This window comes from Acipenser ruthenus, chromosome 8 (genome assembly GCF_902713425.1).
Source record: "Acipenser ruthenus chromosome 8, fAciRut3.2 maternal haplotype, whole genome shotgun sequence".
Lineage (NCBI taxonomy): Eukaryota > Metazoa > Chordata > Actinopteri > Acipenseriformes > Acipenseridae > Acipenser > Acipenser ruthenus.
In genome coordinates this window covers 42,168,276-42,188,791 of record NC_081196.1, presented here as the reverse complement: position 1 = coordinate 42,188,791, position 20,516 = coordinate 42,168,276, and the positions used below count along the sequence as shown (strand labels likewise).

The following is a 20,516-nucleotide window of genomic DNA, read 5'->3' as shown; positions in this document are numbered from 1 at the left end:
ATCAGTGACAAAAAAATCCTAATTAAATCCATTTTAATTCCAGGTTGTAACACTACAAAGTGGAAAAGCCCAAGGGGGGTGAATACTTATGCAAGGCACTGTATGTATTAGAACTGGTGTTGTACGGGTGGTGATAAAAATTATCTACAAAAGCTAAACAAAATGAACAATAGGGGTAAATAATTTTTAATGAATGAATTGTATGTCCAATAAATAAAACACTGTATTAGAAAATATTGTGATATTTTATTAAAAATGCTGCTGAAAATTGTATACACGGGTCCAGCCATAAATATCATCTATCATCACTTAAGGCAAACAATGCAAACAATAATAAGACAAACAATATAGTTTAATATCCTACATTAAAACCCTGCATGCCTTTTCAGGTAAAGGATCTAAGGCCAAATTGGGCATCTTTGTTTGAATTTACAAACGTATTTCAATTATCTTCCAATAGACTTTGTGTTAAGTGGATACATAATTCAAAATCTGGATTCCTGGCTCACTTTAACTTATTCACTAGCTTGTTTTTAATTTAAACCCAAAATATGATAAGCCTGGCACAATACTTTACATATTGCTAGCATATGACAATTCGAAATATCTAACAAATACATTTCTGTACAAACATATTCAACTAATGTCGTTGCCAAAAACCACTGCCTTTTTTGTATGTCCATTAAGATGCTGGTTACTGTTTAAGCTGAGGCAGTGTTTAGGTTGCTAAAAAGGCCTATTTTAAACTATACTAAGCAGCACATGATGGATCATGAAAAAAAACAAAAAAAAAACATAAGGTTTTTAGGTATAAAGCCAACCAAATACCTAAAATCAATTCTTCTGCTGTACTCATCGTACGTAATCTTGAATAACAAACTGTATTTATTCCCTCAAGATCTACCTCTTGGTTATAATACGGAACAAAGCCTTTCCTGAAATGCAGGTTGTAAGCAATACTTAAACATGCAACAAGTGTAACCAGAAAACAAGAAAGGTCATATAACACTGAAAGAATGTGTATGATCTGTAGGATATATGTCTTCAAACAAATGAGCAACATTTCAAAGTTTGACTTTTTTTCAACACAATAAAGAGAACCATTGTTTTGACTAAAAAGATGACCAATATATTTACACACATCACAACTGAAAGCACAAGCTCCCTAAAAGCCATAGTTAAACTCAAAACAACAATAAAAGCTTTTTTTCTTCTTTCTTCTTTTTTAACTCACAACTATTTACATTTTTTTTTTTTATAAAGTTTCTTAAATACAATTCAGGCTGGCAATTTTTCACTTCGCACATAACTAAACCATTTGACTGCATAGGCCTTTCTTTAAATCAGATTCCATTGGCGTCTCTCTGTGAATGATCTTCACTATTTCACAAGGGAATCCCTTGTTAGATGTCCTTGGCATACAGAGAATGGCACATACAAAGCAGTTAATCACCTTGTAATCACTTGCTACATACAGAAATCTACTTTGTGTGTAGTTTTGTGTCTGTCAGTAATCTGAACAGTATCAAATGAGTCTGGAGCTCAGTTTATTCCCTTTGTTAGAAAGCAGAAATCCAAAAGCAATGTTTCAGGAGTGACATTCACATTTCACAGGTTTTTAAAATTCATCTCTAATCGTTTATAGAAGGCGCTGTAACAAAATAATATTTGAACTTCTGTGATGAGTTATTTTGTTATATATATAGTTTTACAGTTTTGGCTGGAAGCCAGCAAGTACCTTGTTTAAACTATACCCGAGTGGTGGAATGGCCGTGGGGTAAGTTGGTACTGTTTTGACCGACACTGAAGGTGTTGAAGGTGTGCAAGGGCTGCATCCCAGCTAAAGTGTTTGGAATCATGGTTATGGTGTTAGGTGTCATGAGCGGAATGTCATCAGGCGATCTTCTCAGTGTGAGGGTATAGTCTGGTGGGCAAGTGAGTCTCAGAGTATCGTGAGCCTGCAAAGATTCACATTCATGTTCGTGCTCCAATTGTTTCATCTGCAAAGACATAATCTCTTCATTCTGAATGTGTGCTATGTCGTTTGTGGTGTTCCTCTGAGGGCTGTGACGTCTGTGTGTCTCGTGGCGCCGTTTGTCCTTCTTGTAGTACAAAGCTGCAAAAGCCAAGATGTTTAAAAATAGCAAAGATGCCCCCACAGCTATGGTGACACTTAATTCTGTTGAGTAATCACGCTTGTTCTCGATGATGACTGTGGTCTCCTCTGATTTCCGAGTATCCTTAGCTTGTTTCGGGTTGTTGGCTTGGGTCATGCCAGGATGCCTTGTAGTCGAGGGCCACACTTTTCCATGAATTCGTTTAGTATATGCAAATGGGGTCGTATCTTGTGGAGGTACTTTTGTGGTGGTTGACACATACTGAAAAAGTTCATTTAGATTGTGCAGATGCGGCACGAGTTCCAACCAGAAGGCTACCTTTGTGGCTCGGTAATGGTCTCTAACTCTTGGCTTCAGACCGATGTGCAGATACAGTTGATCCTTTGGATTATATTTGGACCATGCTACCTCTTCAAAGCGGTTTGGCTTCGTATGGATGAATTTTGTGTCCTGTGGAACAGGTTGGTTCGGGTCACTAAAAAAAAACAGAAACATATATCGATTATTTAAAAAATGTAACTATTTCATTGTTAATTCTATATCTAAAACAGTACATTCTTAAAATAAAATGTGATTGTTTATCAAATCTTACAGACTGAAAATAGCTGTAATATCTTCTTTTTATATGTACCTTAAATATATTTTTAAAAGAAAAACTATAACCTTACAAAATAGCCTTAATTCACTGACAAACCCCAACTGATGATAATTATAACAAAATCACAGCCATATGGGATTCCAAAAAGACATAGGTATAAGAATAATCCCTTGAGCTACTAAGCTGTTAAAGCCGTTAATTAATCATCAAACTTACATAATAACAAGAAATGTGTGTCAGTGTAGCACACTTTATTATTACATTTACATATAATATGTTCTCTGTAGGATATATAATCTTGCACAGTTTGGGCAAGAGGACTTTGAAGAGAGGTTCCGGTTGCTCAAACTGTGTGAAATGATGTCTCTCTTAATAAGAGAAAACCTACTGTGCACACAATGTATTACCTAATTATAAATCACAAAATAAAATCTGTACATAAGCTATTATTTTTGACAAATCCTGAACAATGATTGGTTGATTTCTCATGTGATTTAATGGAGTTAAAAATACACAGAACCTGTATTTTTACATGGAAACCAGTGCCTGATTGCAGTATTAAAGATAAATTGGTGAACACCATCAGTCTAGTTTGAAGGCTACCATTCACAGCCTAAATCAAGAAATCTTCCTCAATAGCATAAGGAAACTCAAATCAGATCAAAGCATTCCACTTTTAATGTCAAAATATGCTAGACTGAGGCCATTGTAGTTCGTACATGGTGCATGGTGAAATACACACCCCTGTAACCTTCCCCCAGTTTAAATTAGATTTCATTCCTCCAAGGAATAAATGGCATATGAAAAAAAAGATCCATTGGTCAAAATACCCCAAATAGAAAACTTGATAAATACATTATTAACCACATACATGTCTGCACTATCAAATATGTACAATGTCTTAAACAGAGTATATAAAAATCAATCACATTAATCACAGGCCCCCTAAAGTTCAATCTGGCAAGTAACATTATTGATTATGAACTATGCAACAGGAATACAGTTATCATCCTACTTCCTGATTCTGGATAATGCTATATATATATATATATATATATATATTGTAAGGAAGCAGGTTGTGAGAGATAGCAGGGAGGGGGTTAAAACCTCCCTGCGAGAGAAACCTGTGTGGAATGCACTTTTGTTTTGGATTGATTGGTTTATTGTTTGAATTGTTTTGTTTAATTGTTTTATTGTTAATTATCATCCGCACCTGGGCGTTATTAAAAATTAGATCCAGGTGGGGAGTTTAAAAGAAGAGCAGGCAGTCTGTTCGAGGCTGCTGAGTGGAAGGAGGCAGAGAGGTGTGCTGTCTCCGAGTAGCCATTGAATAAACGTAAGTGTTGTGTTAAACCGGGTTTTTTTTTGAAAAGACGGGGAAACAGCTTAGCTGTCCCGTGTTAGTCAGGGAGTTCCGGTGTGTGTTAGTTAGTGCTCATACAGAGCTAGGTGTTTGTTTTGTATTTTGCTTATTTCTTTGTTTATTAAAATAGCGCAACCGCGCAAGAAAAAATCCATTTGTGTGTGTTGGGTCACTGGTTTTAAAGGGGCAACGAACCCGAGTGGGTGCAATCCATTACATTTGGTGGCAGCGTGTGTGGGCGCCCCTACGACCCAAATAATGGATTTTAAAGAATTGATTGAAATGGTCAATCGGAACACGGCTGCTCAAAAAGAGCAGGTAAAGAAGTGGAGACAGGAGTGGGGGCTACCTGACCCGGAGCCCACAGAGATAGACCTGCTGCTCCAGAAGTGGGAGCAGGTATGGGTAACCCCGCAATCTCCCAAGCCAGAGGGGGAAGAGCCGGAGCCCAGAGGGGAAGAGCCGCCGCTGTCGGAGCCAGAGGGGGAAGAGCCGGAGCCCAGAGGGGAAGAGCTGCCGCTGTCGGAGCCCAGAGGGGAGAAGCCGCCGCTGTCGGAGTCCAGAGGGGAGGAGCTGCCGCTCCCAGAGCCCAGAGGGGAGGAGCCGCTGCTTCCGGAGCCCAGGGAGGAGGTGAAAAGCATACCTCCACCACAGCCCCGACCACCACCCCTACGGTCCAGTCCGGCGTCGCTGCGTCCGGTCCCTCACCCCTTGCTCCTGGACACCCTGTTGGTTAGCCTGGACCTCCCGTCACTAGACCTGGAGCCCAGGAGTCGGCGGAATCGGGCACAGTTCTGCACCTGGTCCCCTGCTCCGCTCCTCCCGGACACTAAGACGTCGCTGCGCTGCTCCCAGACGTCGCTTACGCTCCCCCTGGTCACTGCTTCGCTCCCCCTTGCTGACCGGACGTCGCTGCACTGGGTCCCAGCTGCAGACCTCTGCCCGCTGCTGCAGCCTCCAGTGCCCCGGTTGCCATTCTGGTCGCCCCTGTCAAACCGTTGGGGTCCTTCGTCGCTGGTGCGCGGTCCCTACTTGGCTGAGCCGGGACGTGGATCGATCCACCCTCGAGTTCGCCCGTGGAAGAGGGCGAAAATGGACATTTGTGGACTCGAGGGTGGGTGGTTGGGTTTTAGGGGAGGAGGTGGCCGTTTCATGGCCTGTGTCTTGTAAAGACAAGGGGGGGGGGGATGTGTAAGGAAGCAGGTTGTGAGAGATAGCAGGGAGGGGGTTAAAACCTCCCTGCGAGAAGAATGCACCTTTTTGTTAATTGTTTTGGATTGATTGCTTATTGTTTTGTTTAATTGTTTTATTGTTAATTATCATCCGCACCTGGGCGGTATTGGGGAATTAGACCCAGGTGTGGGGTGTAAAAGGAGAGCAGGCAGTCTGCTCGGGGCTGCTGAGGAGAAGGAGGCAGAAAGGGGTACTCTGCTTCCTGGCAGTCGTGGGATAAAGTGCTGTTTAAAAATCAGTGTGTTTTGAAAAGACGGGGAAACAGCTTAGCTGTCCCGTGTTAGTCAGGGAGTTCCTGTGTGTGTTAGTTAGTGCTCGTACAGAGCTAGGCGTTTGTTTTGTATTTTGTTTATTTCTTTGTTTTATTAAAATAGCGCAACCGCGCAAGAAAAATCCATTTGTGTCTGTTGGGTCACTGGTTTTAAAGGGGCAACGAACCCGAAAGAGGTGAAATCGTTACAATATATATATATATATATATATATATATATATATATATATATATATATATATATATATATATATTAGCTCAAAGAGCTAGCTGCCCTATATATATATACAGTATGTATATATATTCTTAAATGATGTCTCAATCTTAAATTCTATGGTGATGCAAACCTTTTGACCATAGCTGTACATGAATAAAACTAGACAATACACTGCTTCTGCAATCTGGAAGCATGATTCCACAAAAACAATATTTTTATACAATTACTTTTACAGTATGACCTGCCTCACATAAAAGCAGAACATTTTCATTCTAGTTTTTGAGTTTATAGCCTTCTTACCATTAATGTTGTGAAATAATTATTCATGTCAGATTTTGTTCTGCCATTACAAAGATTTAATATGCACTTTTGACCTCCAGTTTAATAGTTTAACATTGCAGTTTATTAAATTATGTGTCACAAACTGCAGTGTATATTAGTATTAGAAAACAAATGATAAAGAATGATAATGTATTTATTCGGTACAGTAAATATTAAAGGCTAATAGATTGATTGCAGATTGCATGTTTGCAAATGATGCCATGATGAATGTCTATTCTGTTTACAGTAGGGCCCTATTGAGCTACATTCTGTATTTGTCTTTCCACTTGTGCATTTATTACACTTTTACTTATTTTACATTCCTTTTTAAATATGAACTTAACTCCCTCAAACGTGGCTAACCCATTAAAAAAAATGAATTGCCATTTCATTATATATATAAATATTTATTATATTATACATCATATTTGAGCACTAGCATTTTTATTATGTCATATTATTATTATTATTTATTTCTTAGCAGACGCCCTTATCCAGGGCGACTTACAATTGTTACAAGATATCACATTATACATTATTTTACATTTATACAGACATCACATTATTTTACATACAATTACCCATTTATACAGTAGGGTTTTTACTGGAGCAATCTAGGTAAAGTACCTTGCTCAAGGGTACAACAGCAGTGTCTCCCACTGGGGATTGAACCCACAACCCTCCGGTCAAGAGTCCAGAGCCCTAACCACTACTCCACACTGCTGCCTTACAGTGGGGTCCTACAGGACAGGACCCCACTGTAACAGCGTTTACGTCAGTAGGTTATTTGTGCATTTATATGAACACATATTTACAAATAAAATATCATAGAAATGTATATATGTAGGTATTCATATGCTCAAACATGCATGCTTACATATCACTCTGAATACAAGTTCCTACATGATCTTTCACAATAAACTTTAAATATCTGCTTTCTTGATGTGAAAGACAATGAGAATATGTGTCTGGTGTAATTGAGTCCTCTAGATTCAATCATTATTTATTTTGTATCACATATTTTTTGGTCTCAATTCCATTTTAAATGAAAATGCAAATGTTGACTGAAATGGAAAGCTGAAAAAAAAAAATAACAATATGAAATCACATTTTGAAGCCAAGAAATGTTGTAATAAAAAACACACTCACAACCCAAAGGTCTGGTCTTCAAAGAGATGTGCCCCCTAAATATTCCATACGTTAAATGCATATCATTAAACACTCAAATACAAGATACACAATCAATCCTTCAGTAAGAAATGTATTATAAGCACACAACATAAAATGTGATAGAAGGAAGAAGGCCCCCAAATGGTTTCTGTTAATTAGAAGGTAAGGGGATTACCAACATCTGAATGTGCTGTTTGTTAAGAAGAAACAATGTTGTCAGCACCAAAGCTGGATTCCGAGCATCACCTGTCCCTGAGAGGGAGATGCAGTTGCAGAGTGGTGAATGGGAGGAATGTATTAACACACCACACCATGGTTACGATCCAAGGGCTTTAAAAAAATTATATATAGATAGATAGATAGATAGATAGATAAGCTCTTTAGAGGACCTGATATAATGTGACTGACTTTGTACTGATGGGTCACAAAGCTAGATTGTGACTCCATTGAGATGTTAATGTTTTTTCTCCCTTTCCATATTTTCTAGTAATAAAACTTCAATTATAAGTTATATTGCTGAAAAGGTGTGATTAGATTATAGAGTGCCCATAGAAAATGTTGCAAGGGGAAAGCAGAAAAGATTAAAATCTTACTGCAATCAAACACATATTTAATAGTAATATATGCATGAAAAAGCCCTTAGCTGAAGTGCAAAGACAGCTTTGTTATTATCTGCTAGGCATAAAAATGAAGAAATATAAATGCCGACTCCTGTTAAAAAAGCCAGTACTGTAGTTCCCAAGTCAGTGTTTCTGTTGGTCCTTAACTTGACACATTTGAAGATGAATTCCCTTACAAATACATGTAATAGCTTTTTTTTATTTGTAAATGTGAAACAAATATATGATTGGTTAATTTTTCTCTTTTATGGTTTCTAAATGTAATACATAGTGCAAAGACAAACTTTATTCATAGTGTCAAACTCATTCATAATGTGGATCAGCACCACTTAGGGGTCGATTTGATCAACTTTACTCAATCAGGATAAGCCACAGCTCCATTTCTAGAGCATTTTACAGCCCCACGATTGTATCAACCACCAACCCATGGTTATACCAGGATTACAACTAAAAATAAGTGGTTGATGGAAACCAGGGGGATTCGTGACATCTGTAAAATGCTCTAAAAATATCCAAGTGTAGAATAGCTCGACAAGTTACGCTCTTATCTTTTACTTGCCATACATTTAAATGAACAATATTTATAAATGGTATCAAGATTTGTATTTGAATATAAGTCATTTATAAATAATTTGTAAAATTGGAAGCTAATTAATTTTACTTTATTCTTTAAAACTTGTATTTTGTAATAACATTTTTTAATGTTACCAAAATGTTAGATGAATACAGGAAATATGTATGCTTCATTGTAAGATAAGGTAAGGGGCATACTATATATATATATATATATATATATATATATATATATATATATAGAGAGAGAGAGAGAGAGAGAGAGAGAGAGAGAGAGAGAGAGAGAGAGAGAGAGAGAGAGAGAGAGAGAGAGAGAGAGAGATCTTGAATTTTTTTATAGATTACATTAACTCATCTGAAATTTACTGAGGAACACAGCTATACAAACAGACATTTCCTAGATTTGGCAGTTTTTAAAGGAGAAAACAATACACTTGCAACTACAATATACTGTAAACCTCAAGAATGAAATACATTGTTACAGGCTAACAGTAATCAACTGCAGTCTTTGATACACAACATACTTGTTGGTCAATTTCTACGCTTACAGCACATAAGAGTTTGAAAATAAATCTATACAGTTGAGAGAGAGAGGTTTATACAGAGAGGTTATAGATTAAATGATATTGACAGAGCATATTTAAGAGTAAGACACACAAATAGAAATACTTTATTTGTAAATAAGGATAGAACAGACAGTATTCATTACATTTGTGTCTCCACTGAATATAACTCACAGGTGAGTGCAATTAAAAACATAATTCTTAAACACTGGCACGTCTTGGAAAGTGACAAACAACTTAACACCTTTACCACAGCGCCCCCTATGATCACTTTTAGATGAGCACAGAACATCAGAGACAGGGTAGTACATACAGTATATTCTCCACCTGTAAAGAAAAACTGGCTACCTATCAAACCAGATGGTAATTTTCATTGTGGCCATTGCGTGCACCCGTGCCAATACTATGGACACAAAAGCCTTCCATCACCCCCATACCGGTACTAAATATAAAATAAGAGGTTTTATTAATTGTAATACAACACATGTTGTCTATATGCTTAAATGCCCATGTGGTCTTGTATATATTGGACAGACGAAAAGAGCTCTTAAAATACGGATAGCTGAACATAAAGCAGCCATTCGTAACAGAAATATGGATTATGCCATTACCCGACAGTATATTACAGCCAACCATGGTTCAGTACCTTCTTTGAAATTTTATGGTATAGAGAAAATCAGTCTGTCAAATAGAGGCGGGGATCTGATTATGTGCTATTGGACACATACATTAGATTCAGTAGAGCTGAAGGGACTTAATGAAGAACTCAGTTTAGCCATTTCTTTAGCCATTATCTGTGTCTGTATTATTATTATTATTAAAGGAATTTCTAAAACTATGCTGTTGTCTACATTAAATTGTTAGGAGTATGTTTTCTTTTTCTGTATTGGTTTTATAATTAAGAACACCTGTTAAAATATAATATACATATAGGGTGTAAGTTATTTAAAATCAATGTTTTTTGCCCTGTGGAGGCTTGTAGACATTATGGCACATATAGACAATACGGTTATTTAAAACAACATCTATAAACAGTCATTTTATCTATATATCTTAGTATTTAATTGCTGAAATGGCATAAACGTGTGTAAATAATTAATTGCATGCTTAAGTTAATTGGACAAGAGTCTTTTTAGTACCTGTGTACACAAGCCTCCCACAGAGAAACATCATCTGTAATTGACAAACCCAGGACTGGAAGACCCAAAAAGCTGTCTAACCAGGATGAGCAATACCTTAAGGATATTATCTTCAAGACTAGAAAGAAGAGCGTTGCATTGACAACAGAACTGGCAGAAGGCACAGGTGTCGTTGTCCATCAAATCAACAGTGCGAAGGTCAGTCTTGAAACCAGGATTTAAAGTGTGTTGCAGTAAGAATACCTCTGTTAAGAAAGGGGAACAAGGCTAAAAGGCTAAAATATGCACAAGAACACAGAAATTGGACTATGGAACAATGGTCAAAGGTGTTTTGAACTGTTGATGGATGGACAACGACACCTGTGCCTTCTGGCAGTTCATTTGTCAATTCAACGCTTGTCTTTTTTCTGTTCCTTAAGGCTATTATCTTCAAGTATTAGAACTAATATGTAAAAGTAGATCCCTGTGATCTTCTTTCCCAGAATGCACAAGTAGAAATGTCTGACATACAGACAGACAGCCAAGTGCGTTCAAACACCTGAAAAAGTGGTTGCATCAGTACATCCCATGCAGCCTAAGGTGTTCAGGTACAAATGGTTCCAGTCACCAACTTGCCATTGGCAGACTTGAAACTGAAATTATAATTCACAGTATTAGAGTTCTGTATCAAGCTACACATTTGACATTAAAGGCAAATTATGCACGCCTTTCTTTTGACACATTCTGTTGCTGTGAATTCACAGGGTGTCTCAAGGAGAGATGTCAGACTGCAACCTTGCAATACATGAGTTATGACTGAAAAACCCAAAGATGTTTCTTTTATAAAGTATGCCTGCCATGTTGACATATCTGTCCTTTGCCTGTAACCTTATTAGAAATTTGCAAAATATTCAGAATTGAATTTCCCTTGAAGGGAAATACAGATATATCGACCCGTGATTTCCAGAATTAGCCTACTAGCAGGCAAGACAGACAGTGTTTCAGCTTGCTTTTTTCTTGAAGTTAAACTGATGCAGAGATTATTAGAACTGCAGACTGGGGCATCAAGCTGTTGTGCATTTAGGTGCACCATTTGCAAGTAGAGGACAGACACTGTGGTTTCAACGTCTTCTTAAGGTTGAAAAACAATTTAAAATAAGAAATTACAGAAACTCGCTTCTGTATTTCAGTCTGGATAAGGACTTGTACATACTATTATACTAAATTCTGATATTTTCAAGTAGCCTATGATAACTGTTACAGCTGATTTATATAGCTCAGGGGCTGATTATCAGGGTGGCATTTTACAGCTAGGCCTAGAGGTAATTTAACCGCAGGCTCTATCAAGTCTTACACTGTACAGTGCGTTTTTATTTTGGATTGATTTTGGGATCCAGTATGGCACAAACTGTTCTCAATAATCCCCTTATCAGGTCTTACTACTGAATTAATGCAGGTAGTGAAAAAACTATTGTGATGTTGTGACAGAGATCGAATGATTCTTGGTGTTAGATCTCCCTCCCGACCTGCGAGGGCACTGCGTAAGAGGAACAGAGTACCCTGGACTGGATGGCCCGACAGTTAATTCCCAGGGTTAGGCAGAAGTCAGCCATCTAGAAAGGGGGTGGAACTACAGTACACTAAATCATCGACCCAGAAGGGAAACGATGTGGCATCCGCAGATTGGAGGAGCGGCTGCACTCGTTGACCAAGGGGTCATCGTTGACAGTATTAAAGGGGATGTAGTGATGTGATCTGTTCCTTTGTGAATGGTTTAATTGCATGACCAATAGGAGAACCTGTATTGTGAACCGTGAGTTTTTTGTTTGTTTTATTTGTCGTTATTTAAAATACTGTTGTATTGTTATTTAGATGGCTAACACGATCCAGAGCTGTCGCCAAAGGCCAGCACTAAACCCAGATCAATATCACTGCACTTTGTTTCACAAAGAACTGTATTCACTACGAGCACTAGAGCACGCACTGTTGTCTGGTGTTGGTGTTTGTGTATGTGTTACGTGTGGGTGAATTAAAACGGGACTGTTATTATTTCGAGGCCAACCCGCTGCTTATAAATTAAGCAATACATGCCGCTGTATTGCTTATCATTGTTTATTGTTTACTGCTGTTTGCCATCAGGCCATTGGATTTAAAAATAAACCACCATTGCACCTGGATTAATGTTGTTTGTTTAATTATTGATCACCTGCACACTGTTAACCACTTTGCCACAGATGTGTACATGAATTTACATTAGCGCTGCAGTTTACATGTTTTTACAGTTGCCATCCATTCGAGTAACTGTCTGAACATGGTTTTGTATGTGACTAACCTTTTTACCGATGTCTGTTCCAAAAATAAAAATGTAACTTTATTTACACAGATGGTTTTGTATTTATAATGCAATTACTATGTGATCAGTTGTTCAATTACAGTGTAATTACATTGTAGTTAAAGACACATAAAAGTAAAGTGTTACCTTTAAAAATCTTAAATGGTACAATATGTAACTAAACAGTTCACTGAAAATGTATTGTTGGCCAGATAAAATGTTCCTTGTCTTAGGTCAGAGATGTCAAACTCCAGTCCTCGAGGGCCGCAGGGTCTTCTGGTTTTCATTCCAACTTAAGCTCTCAGTTAACATAATTGATCTAATTATTTGTTGAATTTGACATATTTAATATTTTTCAAGGTCTTTTACAGTTGATGGTTTTACAAATGCACTTGATTCAAGGTACACTACCTATGAAACATTTTGAGGCCTGAAGAGAAGTGTTAAATGTGTCCAGTTAATCAAATAATTAGACCAATTAAGTAACTGAGAGCTCGGGTGGAAGGAAAGCCCGAAGACACTGCAGCCCTCCAGGAGCTGAGTTTGACTCCCCTGCCTTAGGTCAACATGACAGCAACAGACCCAAGTCCTGTAGTACTATTAATTGCAAGACAAGATTTTATTACACACCAATGTATGAAAGGTTTCCTTCTCAATGTGTGTTTATGTGGAAACATGCTTTCCAGGGTTGGAGTTCATACTGATACAAACTCAATTTAGTATCTTTACTGGTAGGAGTTGAAACTGTGGACATAGAGATTTTCTGTTTGTACCAGTTGAAGCTCAGATTGGAAATTTGGAATTTCAATTCTTACTGGATTGTAATCTCTACCTTGATATAGTAAACCGAGCTGCACCTCTCGGGTTCGTTGCCCCTTTAAAAACCACTGACCCGACACAGGGACTTGCAGTTTTAGTGTGGTTGCGCACTTTTATTTACAAAAACAAAATAAGCACACTACCAAGCAGGCTTCTTCACACACAGCAGCCCAGAACAAATTGGCTGCAGGCTTTTTAAACCCTGCACCTGGCACTAATTTACAATAATTACCAGGTGCGCCGGATAATTAAACAATAAAATAATTAACATTATTAGTTTGGCAGGGAGATTTTAACTCTCTCCCTGCCACAAACACACATTTTCCCTGCGCAGGGCTACCTCCCCTGCCACAATATATATGCCACAATATACTCATGCCTCTTTGGCAAAAAGGTTTCAAATTATTTTTTAAGATGCCATATTTTACAATTGGGAAAGTGCTTTCTGATAATGTAGAGGACACTGAAATCTAAAACATGGAATAATGTAGAAATAATTTTTAAGTTATGATTAAAATTGCAGATTTAAAAGCAACTGAAAAAAATACAATACTGATGAAATTGTTGATATGGGTACAAATCGTGTCTGAAAGAATAGTGAATGTGAATATGAATCTTTATAGATTTATGTTCACCATTTTTCACATGTAGAACCTAAGCAAGGGACCAACAGACCAGTAGGGGTTGCTGAAACTCACAGAGGAAAACTATCTCCGGTCAATTATACTCCCTAACCCTGCGGGAGAGCAAAGACCAATGCAGCGTCCTTGCCAAGATCGTCAACTTGGCACAAATAGGATCACCCTGCACTCCAAACAGCAGCGCTTTTATTAGATAAGCTACTGGGAACACTGTCTGCCCTAAACCACAGAGGAGAACCCTTTACTTTTCAAGCAGTCAGTTCACAGGCGGTTGTGAAGAGGCCATAAACAGGGTTTGAAATTAATCCACGTTGAAGCACAGTCTGTTGAAAATGAAAGTAAAGATCCACCAGGTAAAATAACAAATAAATAAATACTATAAATAAAATTCATTGATTTAATATAAAAAAAAAAAAACTTACACATTTTTATTCTTGTTTATTTTAAATAATGGTGATCAGTAGAAAAGACTACTGATAATATAAGAAAAATTAGGGCAAAATCATGTTGGTTAATGCTAACTAAACAACATAAAAATGTAAGACTCTTGCAAAAATGCAAAATCATCTCTTTGCAGATGTCCATGAAACCAGTCCAACACACAAAATAACTATGCATTGGTCTCCCTGCTAAACTAAATCTGGAAACACAACAGGAAAAGCCACGCCAACATAGACAATAAACCACAACTGATTTCACAAAGCAAGATTAATAATGATTAGCAATAATCTTTCTTTAACCGTGCAGATTTGCATAGATTAGAAAATAATAGGGAAGGTGTTGGTCACTGGGGTTGCAGCGATACACCTGTTTTACTGTTATATCGTGATACAGAAATTGTTTTCATTTGTATCGTGTGTCAAATCAATTACCATGATATTACAAAATAATGGCCCAGATAATGTTAGTAAGTCAGAGGAATGCAGCATCATATAGCAATCCACACTTGGAAACCATCCTTATTTGTCAAACAAATGTCAAATCTTACGGTTGAGTCTAGTTCCCATCAGAGGAAAAGATCTTTGCGTGTCATGTGACATGTAGGACAAGCCCCAGGGAAGTGACGAGAATGTGGCGTGTGGTTTCGACTGAGGGACTGCTGTGATAGCAGCGATATATGTTTCTTTCCAGTAAAACATTCAGGCACAAATTTATAAAGGGAAAATAATGACCGCAAAAAGCCACGTAATGTGCATGTTCAGTATGGCCGCACTCAGCGTCAAAATAACGACCTATTTTATAAGGTGATGCAGGCGATTCCGCAATCAAATAATTTAAATACCCCTCACTGCAATTATCGGTAGAGAATGACACACCTCTCACAATAAATATAGAGTTTGGGTCAACCCTGCGTGTGTAGGCTACACATTCCAAAAGAAAATGAATGGCACACAAAGACCTCAGCCTGGTGTTAGCCATGGTGATGAGAATGCTTGGAAGCAAAAACTGAATTTTATTAATATGGAAGTGGAGATTTTGGTATAAGCAGTACTTGCAACACATGAAGATGTGTTACAAGCTCCAAATACATCACCAGGACAAAGGAATAAAATATGGAATGTGCGGTGGCTTCTTAATAAACAAATGTACCACTTCAGAGTTTGTAGTCTAGGTTGCTTATACATAGGCTTGCTACTATTCGATTAATATCGACGTTTATTTTTTAAGGAATTTACAGTTTTTTTTCGATCTTTATTTTTCAATTCAAGCAGAGCATGGGTGAAATCGACCTTTATGCTTAAAAAAGGCTTTTTATGCCATTGAGAAACGTCTCATTTAGAGAAACCCCTTTATCATATTCGAAATGCAACAAAACCATGGTTACCATCATTCTAATTGAAATAACGTTTGTTCACAGTGAAGCTATACCTAGATATAGATCCTACACAAATTTTAAAAACAAAATGTCTCAAATAAACCGTAGAAAACGCAGCCTATAAAGTGTATTACACAGACTTTTACAGCACACATTTACAAGTAAAAACAATATGCACAGAACAAAACAGTTGAACAGAACTAACTTGCACTTATTCCGAGCTCCGCCCCTCTCCTTAAGCACAGCTGGACCCACTGGAGGCAAGGCAGACTGGCCCGCTTCGTCCTGCCGCAGACTTCTGCCGTCGATCAGGGTATTGTGCACAATACTCATTAAGTGTTTTCCTCTTGCGCCACATTTTCAAATCAAACTACTAACTGTCACCGTATATACCTATAATAGCAAATGCTTACTTACACCTTAACTCGCTAATTTCAAAGTAGGCGCTTTGAATGACAGACTATAGCTGGCAAATGAAAGTGCATAGTCGGTATGCTGATTGACAGTCATTTAAACGAATGAGAGCATTCTAGCGCTGCTTCAGCCAGCGAGATCTGTCAGGACAGGATGAAATGACTGATGGTGAAACTACACTAGCCTTTTAAGGAACCACTGATTTGACTGACAGCGACCCCTAGCCATTCAGAGCAGAATGGAGACGGGACAGACAAAAACTACACAGACAACATGATTTCTTAAATTATTATTTTTTCCTATATAAATGTATTTTAGTCGAACTCATATTTTTGACGTTTAATAAGCTTTACCGATTACAATCGAAAAGTAGCAAGCCTACTTATACATTATGACACATCATCCAGTTACTGTGCTTCAAATATTAGTTCAACTTCTTATTTCATATAGAATAATTCCAGGCGTATAGACTTTTCTAACTTCAGAAACAATACGTTTTATTTACTTACATCCATGGCAGTCAAACGGGTGGAAAATCCTTCCATTGTACAGAAATATGTTCAACAACAATAACTCCATACAGCTTTATACGAACAGTCTATGGGCTCTGACCGGAGGGTCGTGGGTTCAATCCCAGGTGGGGGACACTGCTGCTGTACCCTTGAGCAAGGTACTTTACCTAGATTGCTCCAATAAACACCCTGTAAACAACTGTATAAATGGGTAATTGTATGTAAAAAAAATGTGTAAAAAAATAATGTAATTGTATGTAAAAATAATGTGATATCGTATAAAAATTGTAAGTCGCCCTGGATAAGGGTGTCTGCTAAGAAATAAATAATACTACTACTACTACTAATAATAATAATAATAATAATAATAATAATAATAATAATAATAATAATAATAATATGTTGAATATATATCGTGCACCAGATATTTTCATTAGTCTGTAATCCATATAAAATAAATATATGGATTACAAACTATAATATATTTTAAATATATCCCATATATATTAAAATTATAAAAAAGGGGCCAATTTCGATATATGAAAAATATATGGATCATACTTTTCTACCATATATTAAAAATATATGTTTGTTCCATAAGGGACATTCACAAGATGGCTTAACTTTACAATGTAAATAGCTCCATTATCACTCAATAAAGGACCTCGGATTGGCTATTTGAGCAATGGAGTGTGAACATTCTAATGTATAAAAACCTTATTATGGGCTCTGCATGAAATACTATAATTTTATCTTGACATAAACTTCACAAAAATACACTCATGTATCTGTGGGAAACACTAATACCATTAAATCAACTGACAGATGTATTTTGTCTATATCTTTTGAAGTGCTGAAGAGCTGCTGCACACATACTGTAGGCTCCTAAGCAATGAAGCCTATTGCCAAGTTCTTCTTTCCACCATCATACAACCATCCACCTAACACATACTGATCAGTAAATGTTTGGCAATTAGTTTCCTAAGCTTATTTTAGTATTGCTATACTTTATCAAAGTATCATGTAACTTACCCAGTTTTGGCAAAGTTTGTCCAGTAGGTCATAACCACAGCACTCAGCATGACATCATTCTTGGAGAAGTTGCAGTTGAAGAGATCTGTAGGCCCAATCATGGGGATGCCAAACACATAAGGAACTTCATCTCCATGAGCTGAATCAGCCCAACTGGGCTTCATGTCGCTCTGACAATGATGATAAAAAGCATAGAAATATGTTGGTGAGCCATATTGAGCATGAAGATCTGCTGTAGCAACTGCAGGAGCCACCCATTGGTGATCTGTGAACAAAGCGACCAGAGTCTTCCTGCGTGTTTCAGGGTTTTCTTTATCTGCCCAGTCGGTGTACATGAATTTGATGGTTTCCCGAAGGGTATCTTTTCCTTCTGGATAGCCGTACAAATGATCCACAAAATCGGACACCGCAAAATCAAAGTCATTCGCCGACACCCCATCCTCGCTGTCCACGATGCCATCAACAAATTTAAATCCTTCTCCTTGGTTCACCCCAAGCATGATGTCATAATTAAGAAATTCCCCCTGCTCCATTAAAATCTGTGGGTCATCTGGTATTACATCCCCATCGATGACGGGCCCAAAGGCTATGTGGTATTTTGCTGGAGTAATGTATTGCTCTATGAGTTCTTTGTAGTTCTTGTTTCGGAGGCATTCAACCAAATCAATAGTATCTAGCATGTTGCAGCCAACTTTTTCTGCCAACATCCTGGTGTACTTGGCAGGCTGATAGTTAACCGCCCAGCTTGACAATGCAGTCCCACTCTGTATTATTGCTTTCTGGAAAAGATCTGATGGAATAAATAAAAAAAAGGATATGAAGTTTGGCATTTCACAGGAGTACAGTTAGTCTAAAATAATTTGGTTTCGTTTTTATTTGTATAATATAGTTAACACGAAGCCAAAAAAAACTGTCTTATTTTATGTTCAAGTAATTTCCCACTTGAGATAACTTTGAAATATTAAAAAAACATGCACAACAGCAATCTGATCAAAATCTTTGTGCAATAGTTATAAAATCATTATTTGTAACAATGCTGATGCTCAGATTTATTGGCAATAGTGGGCACAAGAAACAGCATCTTTGTTTTTATGACTATTACAACCACAGGATTCAGTAATGGCTAGTTTGGTTATATTCCCCAGCTGATTTATGGCTGGGCTGTGTGAATAAAAAATATATCACTGCCATACAACACAGGTTACTGCTAAGGTAACTTAATGGATTAGTTGCAAGCATTACACAGTGTTCTGTAACAAGTAATATGCAAACCTCTCAGTCATATTGAACGATGCTGAGACAGCAGAAGTCTTGTGAGCATTTGGTTGACACACAAACACTGCTGGATGGAATTTGTTCATGCTTTTGTGATTGACATTATTTTTTGTACAGTGTATAGTGACTCATGCTCTGGGGTTTCTAATCACACTGAAGACTGACCCCACAAGGGACTGTTGTATACTAACTGAGTGTATACGATTATGAACAAACATGGGAAAACTAATCTTAATGAGACATCCCCCATTTTCTGTCTCCCATTTTGTGTCAGCATTAGTAGGAGGACCCTTTAGCAGACTGTAACCTGCAGTTGCTTACATGATGAATCATTTAAGTTTGACAGTATAGGCTGAGGGGGGTATCTTATCTCCATCAGCATCTCACACTAACATGTGTATTCAAAATGACATTTTTCTTTCACTATGCAGTAATGCTTGTCCATATTCTAATGCAAGTCCTTTGTTTTAAAAGATTTTGTTTTTGGATGGTGGTACATTTTATATGTGCATGCTGGTGATCAGTACTGTGTTTAGACAGCAGGTTCAAGATTTAAAAGCTGCTTGTAAAGATAGTTTTTTCTCTCTCAGATCAAAGAATTGTTGATATACTTAGGACGTATATACTTTGGGTCTTAGATGGGCCAGCTACGTCTATTTGTTTTATTTTTTAAGTATATTGTATAAACACTTGGTATTATACATCCAAAAACATAAAAAACAAGCACATTTATACTTGTTGGAGGGTAGTCAAGAGTAAAACATCTCAAACGCTGCATACCGTGGTTTTTGGATATAGCCCTACATCGATGTTCAGTGCAAGAAAAAGCATATCAAGTTTGAAGTTTGCAGCACACTATGGAGCACTTTTTTAGATTTTTAGATCAATGAAATATGTTAGAAAAATATTTAGCTTAATCTTATATGAAATGAATAGTAAGGCTAGATTTAATTTCAATGTGACACCTCCTTCGTTTGTTATGTCTCATGTCTCTCCCTGAACGGCTTCAGGTACTGGTAACATTAAATGCTACTTCTAGTTGAATGTGTATATATACACTTCTATATATATATTCTATGGTACTATGTTGATAGGTTGCAGAATTCAAAGCACATGCTTGTTGAATTTCACAATTAGAATAAGCGGATGGGTTAAGATGGTCCTTTTTCATATCACATAGCTGTTCTTAAAAGACTTGTTTCTGAAATTGTTCATAAAATAATAAAATAATGCATTTAAAAATATATATTTCATTGCAAGATCGTCCAATGTATTTGGATTTTACATTAAAATGAGGTCATGTAAATAAAAGACTATTATTTCTAATTATTTAATATTCACGAAACCATTATATTTAAACAACTGTATTCAACTGTCATGTGACCATTTTTATTTATGTTTGGAAAAGAAAGCCATGTCTTTATATCTTAGTGCATAAGGATATGATCAAACTTCAAAGAAATTAAATAAACTTTGGCTTAATCGGAAACATAGTTGATGTATTTTATGTT

General features: G+C 37.1%; 1 protein-coding gene across 3 annotated transcripts in view; it reads right to left on the bottom strand.

Moving 5' to 3' along the window:
* Nucleotides 1-224: 224 nt before the first annotated feature.
* LOC117407485 (neuroligin-4, X-linked) overlaps nucleotides 225-20,516 on the bottom strand; it is an 84,806-nt gene continuing 64,514 nt past the window's right edge. For all 3 annotated transcript variants that reach the window (XM_034012573.3, XM_034012574.3, XM_059029018.1), the window contains 2 exons: nucleotides 17,731-18,520; nucleotides 225-2,592 (listed from right to left, as the gene is read on the bottom strand). In XM_034012573.3, the coding sequence (XP_033868464.1) occupies nucleotides 1,749-2,592; nucleotides 17,731-18,520 (1,634 nt within the window). In that variant the 3' untranslated portion in view covers nucleotides 225-1,748. The remainder of the gene's footprint in view (nucleotides 2,593-17,730; nucleotides 18,521-20,516) is intronic.